Genomic DNA, 12,966 nt, shown 5'->3' on the forward strand with positions numbered 1-12,966 from the left:
TAAAAAATATGTAAGAGCTGTCCAAACTGAAAAGAACTTGCATTGACATATCACATCAGTGCCCTTTGTTTTGCCTTAAAAGTAATGTTTTTAGCCCGGCATGTTTGTTAAAACTAGTTAGGTTTCCCAATTAAACTCAGGTCTAGTCCTGGTTTAAGTTAATCCCTATCTGGGAAACCACACCTACATGTATTATCATTAATCATATTTATAAATAAATATTTTCCCTTATAGCATTTTTAAGGGAACACTACTACACAAAAAAAACTACCGGTATCCATTTGATGGCAGTTATTATGCACAATGTTATTACATATTGTCAGAAAATTGTTTTGCTTAATAACATGTTGAAGAGAGGATTTTGTGATTGTTGGATTAATTTTGTTGCCACACAGAATAGTCCATAATATCGACATGTGAAAAATGTAAACGTTAACAATGTAAAATGTGAACATGTGGGAGGGCTTCTGTGGTCTACATTCAAAGTGAATTCAGTATAATAGCAAAGTCATTTTTATTTTTCTGTGTTCTATTTAATGAAGTGTTTTCATTCTGTCAGTGACTAAAATGTTTTAACCAATGTATTAAAGAGAAACAAATGTGGATTGTAAAGAAATGTCTTCATTCGCCGCCTACAGGCCGCTTCAGTGGTGTCGTTCTCCACCGAACCGCTGAGAGGCGCTGCCTCACTCAAACCCAGAAAAATGTAAGAGAAGAAGAAGAAGAAGAGCTGCGGCGGCAAGCATAAAGTTACTGTTAATCACTTGGTGAGAAATGCAAACTAAACATTAATCAACCATGGTTCAAGAGTTTCACGTATTGAGATGCTTTTCGTGTCAAACCTTTCAAGTACAGCAGGTAATGTCATTTACATGCTTTATGTAACTTTAAACCGATATCTGATGCGAAATCTCCAGAGCACATATCATATCAATCCTCGATGGCACTTTTTGTACATTATTTGCTTTTGAACCTCTTTCACTTCTCACCTGTCAGTGTAGAGCAAAGATTTTCTCGTACTTTATTTTCCCCACAGGTCAAGAAGAGTAAGAAATGGGAATGCAAAGTGTGTGGTGAGAAGCAGTCAGTTTTAAAGGTAACATTTGTTCAATTCAAGCAGAGCTTGACATGGCACATCATGTAAGTTTATTGGTGTGTTATGTTTTTTATGTATATTTTGTTGCCAGTGATAGTGTTTGTTTTAATGTGTGTTGTGTTTGTATGTGTACATGTTAATAGGAGTATGGTCGTGGTGCTGCTGCTGACTGCAGACGTCATGTTCAGAAACTGAATTCTCTGCGCGGAGAGCTGCTGGAGGTGAACAGAGAAAAAGTTTTGTCACAATGGTAAGCAGACCAGGAGGCCAATCTGACTAATAAAATCATTTATTAAATATTTCATTTGTTGCCTGCTGTTTTATAGGGAGCACGACAAAGATGATCAGAACGCAAGTGTTAATGAAGATCTGGATGCACATCATGAATCAGAGGTAAGGCACAGATTTTGAGGGAGGACTTTTGTCTGATTATAATGAAGAGATATAACATTTCATATGATGAATAATTTTATTACGACATGTTATGTTTAAACTACTGTATGTTTGGAGTCAATTTTTTCAAAGAGGTTTATATAAGCCAACATATACAGTGAGGAAAATAAGTATTTGAACACTCTGCTATTTTGCAAGTTCTCCCACTTAGAAATCATGTAGGGGTCTGAAATTGTCATCGTAGGTGCACGTCCACTGTGAGAGACATAATCTAAAAAAAAAAGAAATCCAGAAATCACAATGTTTGAGTCTCTCAACAATTTATTTGTGTGATACAGCTGCAAATAAGCATTTGAACACCTGTCTATCAGCTAGAATTCTGACCCTCAAAGACCTGTTAGTCTGCCTTTAAAATGTCCACCTCCACTCCATTTATTATCCTAAATTAGATGCACCTGTTTGAGGTCGTTAGCTGCATAAAGACACCTGTCCACCCCATACAATCAGTAAGAATCCAACTACTAACATGGCCAAGACCAAAGAGCTGTCCAAAGACACTAGAGACAAAATTGTACACCTCCACAAGCCTGGAAAGGGCTACGAGGAAATTGCCAGCCAGCTTGGTGAAAAAAGGTCCACTGTTGGAGCAATCATTAGAATATGGAAGAAGCTAAACATGACTGTCAATCTCCCTCGGACTGGGGCTCCATGCAAGATCTCACCTCGTGGGGTCTCAATGATCCTAAGAAAGGTGAGAAATCAGCCCAGAACTACACGGGAGGAGCTGGTCAATGACCTGAAAAGAGCTGGGACCACCGTTTCCAAGGTTACTGTTGGTAATACACTAAGACGTCATGGTTTGAAATCATGCATGGCACGGAAGGTTCCCCTGCTTAAACCAGCACATGTCCAGGCCCGTCTTAAGTTTGCCAATGACCATTTGGATAATCCAGAGGAGTCATAGGAGAAAGTCATGTGGTCAGATGAGACCAAAATAGAACTTTTTGATCATAATTTCACTAAACGTGTTTGGAGGAAGAAGAATGATGAGTACCATCCAAAGAACACCATCCCTACTGTAAAGCATGGGGGTGTAGCATCATGCTTTGGGGGTGTTTTTCTGCACATGGGACAGGGTGACTGCACTGTATTAAGGAGAGGATGACCGGGGACATGTATTGCGAGATTTTGGGGAACAATCTCCTTCCCTCAGTTAGAGCATTGAAGATGGGTCGAGGCTGGGTCTTCCAACATGACAATGACCCGAAGCACACAGCCAGGATAACCAAGGATTGGCTCTGTAAGAAGCATATCAAGGTTCTGGTGTGGCCTAGCCAGTCTCCAGACCTAAACCCAAAAGAGAATCTTTGGAGGGAGCTCAAACTCCGTGTTTCTCAGAAATCTGACTGATCTAGAGAAGATCTCTGTGGAGGATTGGGCCAAAGTTCCTCCTGCAGTGTGTGCAAACCTGGTGAAAAACTACCGGAAACGTTTGACCTCTCTAATTGCAAACAAAGGCTGCTGTACCAAATATTAACATTGATTTTCTCAGGTGTTCAAATGCTAATTTGCAGCTGTATCATACAAATAAATAGCTCTAAAAAATCATACATTGCGACTTCTGGATTTTCTTTTAGATTATGTCTCTCACAGCGGACACCCACCCACGATGACAACCCCAGACCCCCACACGACTTCCAAATGGGAGAACATAAGAAATAGCAGGGTGTTCAAATACTCATCTTCCTCACTGCTTATGATTTATATCTGTACAACACCTAGTAGTAGAAACCTTAATAACTCCTGACATCGTTGGGATTTTCCTTTTCTGTCAGTGTATAAAACTCAGTGCCAAAATAACTTATGGCGCATATGTTATAAGCCATGCTGGCTTTACATGTAGTCTGTGTCTATAACAGGAAGTGCCTACTGTTAGCCGCTGGAGTAAATACATTGATCGAACATCTGAAGATCCAAAACAAGAGGAAGATGAGAAAGAAGAAGAAAATATTTACATGGAAAGAGAGACATTCAGGAACCGAGGACCTAGGTTAGTTACGTGTTATGATATACTCCATTTAAATAAAAATCCAGATAATTTACTCACCTCCACCCCCACCGTCATCCAAGATGTTTATGTCTTTCTTTGTTCAGTCGAGAAGAAATTCGTTTTTTTAGGAAAACATTCTGGATTTATCTCCATATAGTGGACCTCAACAGTTTACAGTTTCGATGCAGTTTAAAAGTACATATGTAACACGTGACCTTTTGATGTGATTATGTAATACGCAAGGCCACTCTGGCACATCACAAGGCAAAATGAGAAGTTGTGGTTAAGAAGTACTTATTTTGAATTTATTTTGACACACAAAATGACGATCGATTTGCTAGATAAGACCCTTATGCCTCAGTTTGGATTGTTTAGAGCCCTTTAAAGCTGCATTGAAACTGTAAACTGTTGAGGTAGACTAAAGTCCAATATATGGAGAAAAATCCTGGAATGTTTTTCCGTAAAAAAACTTAAATTCTTCTCGACTGAACACAAAGAAAGACATAAACTTCTTGGATGACATGGGGGGGTATAATTTTTTTTTAATAAAAGTGGAATATTTCTTTAATGTACTTAATGTACAGTGTTACAATACTGGCTTAAAAAATACTGATCTGTTTTGTGTGTTTGTTTTTTTTTAGACTACATGATTTCTTTATTATCAATAGTAACTACCAATACATATTTTACAGAAAAAGAAAATTGGTTTCCAAATTAAATTCTGTCGATTCCCCTTCTGGTAACTTTGAGCATGATGAGTCATGGACAGGTTGTCTGGATGTTAAGAGACGCTCATACCAGGTAAAATTATTTTTTATGCAATGCATTAATGTATATCCACAAATATTATTTGATCTTTGTAAAAAAAAATTCTTTAGAAAGAAAAATATAATGTAGTTCAAACAGTTTCTGGTGTTTTTTGAGATCTTGACCCAGTTTTTGTTTCCATTCCAGCCATCACAGCCTGACAGGAAGTTGAGTTCATCAAGAAGTAATGGACATTTTTCTAAATATTCACACCAAGACAATGCAAAAGATGTCTCATCCCCTAGCACACATCTTCCATCATCCCCTCCGGCTGTTTCCAGCTACCATACAGCCGCCACCGGTTACACATACACGGCCGGAAACTCTAAAAACTGCCAGCAAAACTCCTCACATACCCAGCCAGGAGCTGATGTACCCAAACATCTCCCCCTGCCCAACAGGGTCATATCTGCACCTTCATCTAATCGAACATCTGAATCCAAATTGGGGAGCACGGCCTCCAAATGGAATAAATTCCTCACTGTTGTCCCAACTCAAGAAGAAGAAGATGATGGTGTGGATGATAATTTATCAACAGTGGTGCCTGAATCAACAGACATTCATTATCAAGAACTAAGATCTCCACTGGTTGGGAAGACAGAAGTAGGAAGGCAGATGTCTGTTGGTGACGTTTGTATGGATGGAAATTTCCACAGTCGTGTATTTAGCTCTGAACAAGCTGTCTGTCAGCCTCCGCTAACCAAGAAATCTTGTCCTGGCCTTTCTTTAAACTCGCTGTTCTTTACTGATGAAGACTTTGATGACACATTTTAATCTGTTTGAATTCACTACTACTGAATATATGTTAAGAATGCTTGGATAACAGCTTTATTCTACAATACTTGTACTTTCATTTAAGCAGCTTAATAAATTTAACTAAATGTCATCAATTTTCATTAATTAATTAATTAATTTAATTGACAATCTTCAAAATAATTCAAACACAAATAATATTTTAGATTAATATTTTATTAGGGATAGAAAAGACAGGAATTTTAGAAGACCTAATATTTACTTAATTCCATCTGTTTATTCTACCTAGTAATACAAACATCACAGGTTTCTGCCTCGTCTAACAAAATATGTTTGTGTTAAGGAAATGCACACAGAACTTCTATGTCATTATGTCACTAATCAACAACCTGAAAGTAATTTGCATACATGATATAAAGATCTTTCTTATTACTATTTTGCATAAAACCCAATAACGGAATTAAGTATATGCTAGTCACCCGAGTAATCTGTATTGTTAACATTATAATAAGAAATTGTCATTGAAAAAGTATAGAAAGACTCTATTGGTAGAAAATGCTCTAGTATTGGCAGGAACTTCAAACATTGAGTAAATATAGCCCAGATCTTCTGTATTCCTGTGCTTTTCTTTTACTTCTTTGGGCCATGTGGTTTAGAGAATTGAATGGTGTCCAGAGCACCTCCAATGTCGTAATTTTTGGCATGGAGGAGTCTGGTGAGCCAGCCGCCCTCATCAGTAAAGCCCATGGAGAGCATCTGAGAAAGGGACTCCACCAGCTTAGGGTCTGCATCTGAGCGAGAAGAGATTAAAGATTAGGTTACTTGAATTTTTTTGGTTTTGCTATGATGACATCTGAATGTGGTTTTTGAGCATGCTTTACCTTGGGGAAGGTGTGGATAAAGAGCTGCCTCACGTAGACCTGTCGGACCCTGTGTGGAACCTGTGCTGGAGGCGGTGCTTAGAGGAGCTGCTTTATCATCTGCCCCATCCGGCTCTATCTTGAGGGACTGCAGCTCTCCTGTGGAGGGGTCGACTTCTTTGGAGCTGAGATGGGTCCATTCCTCATCGCTGACTTGGTCTTTCTGGCCCTTTAACAGAAAGGTTCAAAAGATTGAGTATTAAAAGGATGTGTGAGGAGCAACATTTTAACCATAATCTTTTCACCATTAGGGGGCGTGTACACCAAAAATGCTTAAAACGGCAGGCGGATGCCAACTGTAGGCGCTTGCCAGCATTTTTCAGCTAATCGCTTTGGTTGCTATGACACGATGCGCCAGTTGGTGGTTGTGATATTTGTCCCGCCCCTCCTGCACTGTGATTGGATGATGGAGTGAGAGAAAGGATTGACAAGCTGAGCATTTCACCCACAAAGTAAAAAAAATTCAATTCGATGATGAGCATGGAAAAATGCAGATTGTGGGCGTTCAGCGCAGGGGAAAAAAAACCATCAGCTACTGCTGTTGTTTTAAAAGCGTGGTGCTTCCATTGGAAACAACTGAAAACATACGCCGGTCTAAACGCTTTGGTGTGCATGCTTACTTAGGTCTTTTAATATAGCTTGAATGTCTTAAAATAACTACCTTTGTTTCCTCACTGGTGCTTTCTTCAGTGCCCTGACTTTCTGGTCCCGAACCTCTGGAGAGAAGCCACTGTTCAAGGTCACTCGGGGCACTAGGTGGTCCGCTGGAAGTGGAAGGAGTTGCAGTAACTTTGGTCCTCTTGCCATCATGCTCAACATCAATGTCTACATCTATTCCTGAAAAGCAATTTACATTCAAGAGTTAACAAATTATGCTCATCAATAAACAACCCAGATGATCATACCAAAGCAAAAAATAAGCATGACATTTACCAAGAGGGCTCAACATGGCAGCCACTTCTTCTCCAATGTTCTTCAGGTAATCTACATTAGCCTGGGAGGCGCCAGTTGCACCTGTGGATAAAATGTAACACTGAGCATCAGACAGACCTAGTGATTCCTATTTTCTGTTTAATGAATTTTGGAACTGTGATCGAAGATTACGGTTGTACAACAACTATATGTTTGGCCACTTTGACCAACAGTATCATACCATTCTCCCCTGTCTTTGCAGAGGTATCCTGGTTTTCCTGGGCTCCAGAGGGACCCGGCTGAGCCTGGTTTTGAGCTTGGGTTTGGGCTTGAGCTTGTGCCCACAAGCAGTGTCTCATTTTGCGCCAATGCTTCCCACGAGGGAACCACTAAACCACAAAAAAGCAATTACGTTATTTAAAAGACAGATAAAGCATTGTGGTACATGTAGCAACAAAACATTTAGAAAAAGATTTACCTCAAACATGTTGGTCAACGGGTGGAAGATGGGAAGGAGAGCATGCTCCTTGTGGAGGCCTTTGCCCTGACAAGTAGAGCACAAGTCATAATCGGGGCAAACGGTGCACTTGAAACGGGTTCCAGCCACCGGCCCCTCGCACCCATCACAGGTTACACCTTGGTGCACCATTGGAGGGAGATGAGGGTGAGGCCCTGGATGATGATGCCCTGGTGGGCCCATATGAGGTGGTCCTGGTGCGCCCATGTGAGGAGGGCCCATATGGGGAGGTCCTGGAGGACTGCAGTGGGAGGCAAATGCGAATCCAGGGATCCCATGAGGGGAGGGATCACGTTTATGTTCCTTTCTTTCTGCAAAGGGAAGAAATATAGCAAAATTAGAGAGAAAAGATCAAGGGTTGTAACCTGAGACTTGCTGGTTCGAGTCTAAAAAGGGGCCCTTGTTATTACTTGTTACTTACGTTTGATGAATAGACGGAAGGTGTCGTCCTTCACCAGAGCCAAACCCATCATGAGCTCATCGTCGGAGGAGAAAGCGATCATATCGCCATCCTCGTCTACACAACAAGTACAGAAATAAGCAAATGATCATTATTATTGTGCTAATGTTTTGGCATTGTTATGATGAGTACATTCCAGTATTGCCATTGACACATATACACTACATAAACATCAGACTTCGCATAGCATTTAATGAGCTACAATAGTAAGTAGGACTGTAACGATTAATCATGCAAATGCGAGTTTTCAAAATGAATGAATTCCGGTGAAATGTCAGCACATCCAAAAGCCAGAGGGCGCGCTCGTGCAATTACTCCAATTGTGCCACAGAGGAAGTAGCATTACAAACCGTATTCCAGGAAATGTCTAGAGGAATATTATTATTGCCTTCTTCAGATTGTTTCGGGTATTTTCATGATGATAAAGAAGACTTTGAAGGATTTTGTTTAACAAGTGTTGCTTTTTTTAAATGCACGTTATAAATGACTCCGACTTACAATTTTAGATTGATAAGGACTTCTTCATAGATATGTATAAAGGCTAGATGTCTCGCCTGCGCTGCTGGCCAATTGAGTGGAACGTCTGCATTTGGCGGCCATCCCACCACAGGCAGCTCGCCTACTAGCATTGAGTTTTAATGGAGCATGCACTTCTAAATGACCACAACTTGCTTAATTTCCATACTTATATTAAAAAAAATTCATGAAACGTTAAAGGATCCAGAATTAAAGCCACGTTAATAACGTTTGTAAGAAATCAAACCGTTTGAAAATTGGTAGAAAATTGAGCAAGTTATGGTCATTTAAAAGTACCTGTCCTGCACCACTAAACACAACGCTACGAGTACGGCTGGGCAAAAAAAACTTTTTTTCGATTAATCGTTTGATTCCCATAGCCACGAATGATTTTTTCCTATTTTATTTCCGCAAACATTGACTTTAAGATTAACGTTAATCTAATTACTAGTCTTCTCCACTAGATGTAACCCTTTTTTGCCTTGCGCGATGTTACCAAGGAGCGAGAGGCGATCCTGTCAGGACTCTGCCTTGAAGTCTTATGTTATATCGGTATTGTGTCATGGTGGCAGAGTTCTGGCAGTCCCAGGCCGTGTGTGGAGGTTCATGTCTTGTTTTTGTGTGGCATGTGCCTCCGGTGTCTTGTCTTGTGACCCCGCCCCCTCGTTCTCCTGCTTATTAGTAATCATTGGTTTTCTCCCATCACCTGTTCCCGCTCGTTATCTTGTTTGGTTTATCCTATTTAATGTCAGTGTATCTTTAGTTCTGTGCAGGTTCATTGCATTGTTACATCGTGTTTCGTGTACGTTCGAGTCTTGCTATCGAGTCAAGTCATCTAGTCAAGTCTTAGTGTTATCTGTCAGTTTCATGTCTTCATGTTGTGTACCCCCTCGTGGGTTTTTGTTTTTGTAAAGAATAAAGTGTTTTCTGTTTTTCCCCGACACCGTCTGCATTTGGGTTCATCTGTCCTGCTAACCCTCACAGATCCTGTCATTCATTCATTCAGTCAGTCTATATTCTAATGTATTATAATATAATATAATATTCTATATAATCCATATTCATTGAGTTTAATTGAGAATCAGGTATAAAAATCGAGTTGAGAATCGTAATCGAAAATCGGACAGAGAATCGAAATTGAATCGATGTGATAGCTTGTGAATCCAAATCGAATCGACCTGGAACATCTGAATCGATACCCAGCCCTAGCTACGAGTGAGCGAGCTGCCTGTGGTAAGATGGCTGCCAGTTGATGACGTTAGAGACTCCGCCATAACACATCTAGCCTTTATACATATCTATGGACTTCGTACTGACCAAAACGCCATACACTCACAAGTTGCGCATGAAACACAGAATCGCAGCATTGCGATTCAGAATCGATTTTAGATAGGTATTTTTAATGGGACACGCGATTTATCGCTACAACCCGAATGGTAAGTCCTTACAACTGACGTTTTCAGCAGTAACAACATAAACGTCTTTGTGGAACAAACGTAACTTCCGGAAAACTTCGGGAGTCCTTTTAGAGTTGTTTATTTCTGATAGCAAGCGAAATAAACAATTGGTAGATTTCTTTAGTTCAAATCATAGCTAAGCATATCGAAAACTACACTGAGCTAACGTTACTGTGTAAAATGTGTACATAGTTAATGTATACAATGTTAACTACAGATCGGCTGCCCTCCCTTTACATAGCAGTGATCCATTATCGCCATCTCCCCTCGTCTTTAGGAACCAAAACGTTTGTTATTTTCTACGAGGTATTTGTTACAGAGTTCCACTAACTAGAACATTAAACAAACAGAGACCGGAAGTTAAGTTCCGTCCATACGCGTAACCGCGACAACGCGCGTGCGTCAGATTATATAACCAAAACATTTCGTTGTGTCTGGATGTGAAGTAAACAATAATAATTTTAGCCACTATGTATAAACGTAGAAATTGTAACGTTACATTATTGTATACAGTATGTATGCTGAAGAGGATTATTTATAAAAGTTACGTCCAACGTCACTTTGTAAGAATGACTTTGGAGCTGTATTTACATTTTTAAACGTACCACAATTTGGGAAATAACAATGGTTATATAATTCCATATGCAGTCCAATAAATAACTTGAAATCTTGTCTTACCTTTGTAGTACATTTGAAAGGGCGCAGTCCTGAGCCCAACAAAAACATCGATCAATTTTCGTTTCAAATACTCGAAACTTGTAGACACATCTTGATCTATAGCAAAGCGACGGATCTCCTTGTTGCAGTCGTCCTTGCCGATCAGGTAAGCTTTCACTGTCATCGACATCGTAGCGATTATTTCTTGAAGAAACAGTCGACTGAAATCAGACTTCTGGATGTGTGTTGCGCAGCAGAAAATGCGTTTCTTGGGACACACGGTTCGGTGTAGAGCTCGCGACAGAATGCGTTTCCTATTACAGCCGGCAGCGCCGTATATAAGCCTGAGCGTCATATGCAAATTAAAGCGAGAAAGCAGCCAATCGACGAAACGAGCGCAAGTTTATGGGCGTGTTTAGGGGCGTCTTGGCAGAACGGGGTTGTCCGTGTCCACCGTCATCGCAGGACATAGTTCATGTTGTCTGTGATCATGTGATGTGAGACACATAATGAAAACAACATGAACCGAAGGATGACAATGCAATATATGAGAGGAAATTCCCTTCTGCACTCATTCACTTAATAGATGACAATAAATACATATTTATTTTTACAGTCGTATTACTTTTTTTTTCTAATTTAACCAAGTTCTATCTCTATGCTGCTTTTTTAAAGTAACTGGTTACCTGTTTTCTATTACTGGTTTTAAAAAGTAAGAAGCAGTCAGATTTTGTGTTAGGGTTATTTGTTTGTTTGGTTATACTTACTTTACATTAATGTATAGATGTTAAATGAATGTTATTGATTTATTTCCTAAACGTTTATTTTGACTGATTTAATAGACATGAGTGAAATAAAATAATTGCTGTGTCAGAAGTTTTTTTTTGTACTGTCAATGTTGTATTGACGATGATGTGTAATTGTTATGATATGACAATGATGTACTGTGTTCTATGCAATAAATAAAAAATAGTTCATCTACAAAAAACATGGACTTCTCTTACCAAAATGAACTATAGTTTTACGACAAACAAATAACATGGTTACCACAAATTAACTATGGTTTTACTACATTAAAATAGTTTTACCTGGTTGTTTTTTTGTTGTATAAAACCATGGTTTTATGAATGGCAATCAACACAGCAAAAAAATGAAAGTTACTACACTTTATAATACTATATAACTACTATAATAAAACTAAGGTTAATTTTCGTAATGTCGGTATTTAATGTAGTTTGTTGGTACAAAGTTTACTAAACCACTTGTTTGATAAGACAAGTGTTTAAATAAAGTGCTGTGTCATCCTGAATGAGGGTTAGTTGGGCTATTTAACATGGCTGCCTAAAAAAACCTAAAAAACAGAGCTAAACATGTTTTTATCAATAAGTGTCGTTAACAAAGCCTTACAAATAGGAATATGGTTGTAAGCACTGATCTGTATATTTATTAATAAAAAAACATTGATCTATTCTATGTCAATAATAGACAAATTAAATAAAAGTAAGTTTTGAGATTTTAGTTTTAGTTTAGGCATATGGAGATTACAGATACATGTTTTGAGATAAACATTAGTCCTCATGGTGACATGATGAACTTGTTGTAATTATTCTAGAAAGCTCATGAAATATCTAAGAATAGAAAAAAATGTTGTCATTCTGGAGGAAAGTGAGGGCGTAGCTCTGTCATCTGATAATGACTCACTCGTGTCACATGACTTCTTTTGTTTACATGCAACGTCATTGCAACCTAACTAAAGGTGACATCACATTTTTTCCACACAAGTTCTCAATCGTTGTTTTACAACCAATACTTATGTTTGGACACACTATACTTTAAAGATGGTTATTACAAATGTTCTCTGTATTACTTTTAATAGGAAACACATTCAACATGTAAATGTGTAAATTCTGAGCTATGTTAAGTAGGCCAATTTAGTATAAAGCTGACCCATCCTTGGTTACTTTTATGATAAAAGTAAAAAGTCAATGTAAACAGAAATGGACAAAACTTGGTAACTCAAGAAGACAATGCATTTAAAAGGAATAAATAAATAAATATATATATAAATATGTCAAATAATATTTTTAATCGAATCAATCACATACTTTTTGTGTGACTTATCGTGATTAATTGTATACTTGTCGTGAAAATTATTTTTGCGCAACATTTTTGTCATCATTTACTATATTTGGCAAGAATTGCAAGTCGGTTCAGTTGGCCCAAGATATATACAGATGTAACAGAGTTCATTCGTACCTGTACAGAGTGTCAGATGACATCTGGAAGGAAAGTTGCACCTGCACATTTGTTACCATTGCCAGTCATTGATATACCCTTTAGTCGCCTGGGAATGGACATAGTGGGGCCCCTGGAAAGAAGTAAGAATGGTAATCGGTACATTTTAGTAGTCTGTGATTATGCCACCAAG

The 12,966-nt window shown here is 38.7% G+C and overlaps 2 protein-coding genes across 3 annotated transcripts; one reads left to right on the forward strand and one right to left on the reverse strand.

Annotated features, from left to right (window-relative positions):
* Positions 1-705: 705 nt before the first annotated feature.
* Positions 706-5,226, forward strand: mrnip (MRN complex interacting protein). 2 transcript variants are annotated; one of them, XM_073854043.1, is made up of 7 exons: positions 706-858; positions 1,037-1,096; positions 1,240-1,346; positions 1,423-1,489; positions 3,409-3,539; positions 4,232-4,340; positions 4,494-5,226. In XM_073854043.1, the coding sequence occupies exons 1-7, from the start codon at positions 799-801 to the stop codon at positions 5,118-5,120; spliced, it is 1,161 nt and encodes a 386-aa protein (XP_073710144.1). In that variant the 5' UTR covers positions 706-798; the 3' UTR covers positions 5,121-5,226. The 2 variants fall into 2 exon arrangements, with proteins under 2 accessions (XP_073710144.1, XP_073710145.1); XM_073854044.1 differs by lacking the exon at positions 706-858 and having other exon boundaries at positions 1,054-1,140.
* A 68-nt stretch (positions 5,227-5,294) lies between these two features.
* Positions 5,295-10,864, reverse strand: sqstm1 (sequestosome 1). Its single transcript, XM_055178510.2, has 8 exons — positions 10,560-10,864; positions 7,870-7,965; positions 7,410-7,759; positions 7,173-7,320; positions 6,953-7,033; positions 6,681-6,856; positions 5,981-6,188; positions 5,295-5,890 (listed from the first exon to the last, which is right to left on the reverse strand). Exons 1-8 carry the CDS (start codon positions 10,726-10,728, stop codon positions 5,730-5,732), a joined length of 1,389 nt encoding a protein of 462 aa, XP_055034485.2. The 5' UTR covers positions 10,729-10,864; the 3' UTR covers positions 5,295-5,729.
* Positions 10,865-12,966: the final 2,102 nt, after the last annotated feature.

This window comes from Misgurnus anguillicaudatus, chromosome 16 (assembly GCF_027580225.2).
Source record: "Misgurnus anguillicaudatus chromosome 16, ASM2758022v2, whole genome shotgun sequence".
Taxonomy (NCBI): Eukaryota; Metazoa; Chordata; class Actinopteri; order Cypriniformes; family Cobitidae; genus Misgurnus; species Misgurnus anguillicaudatus.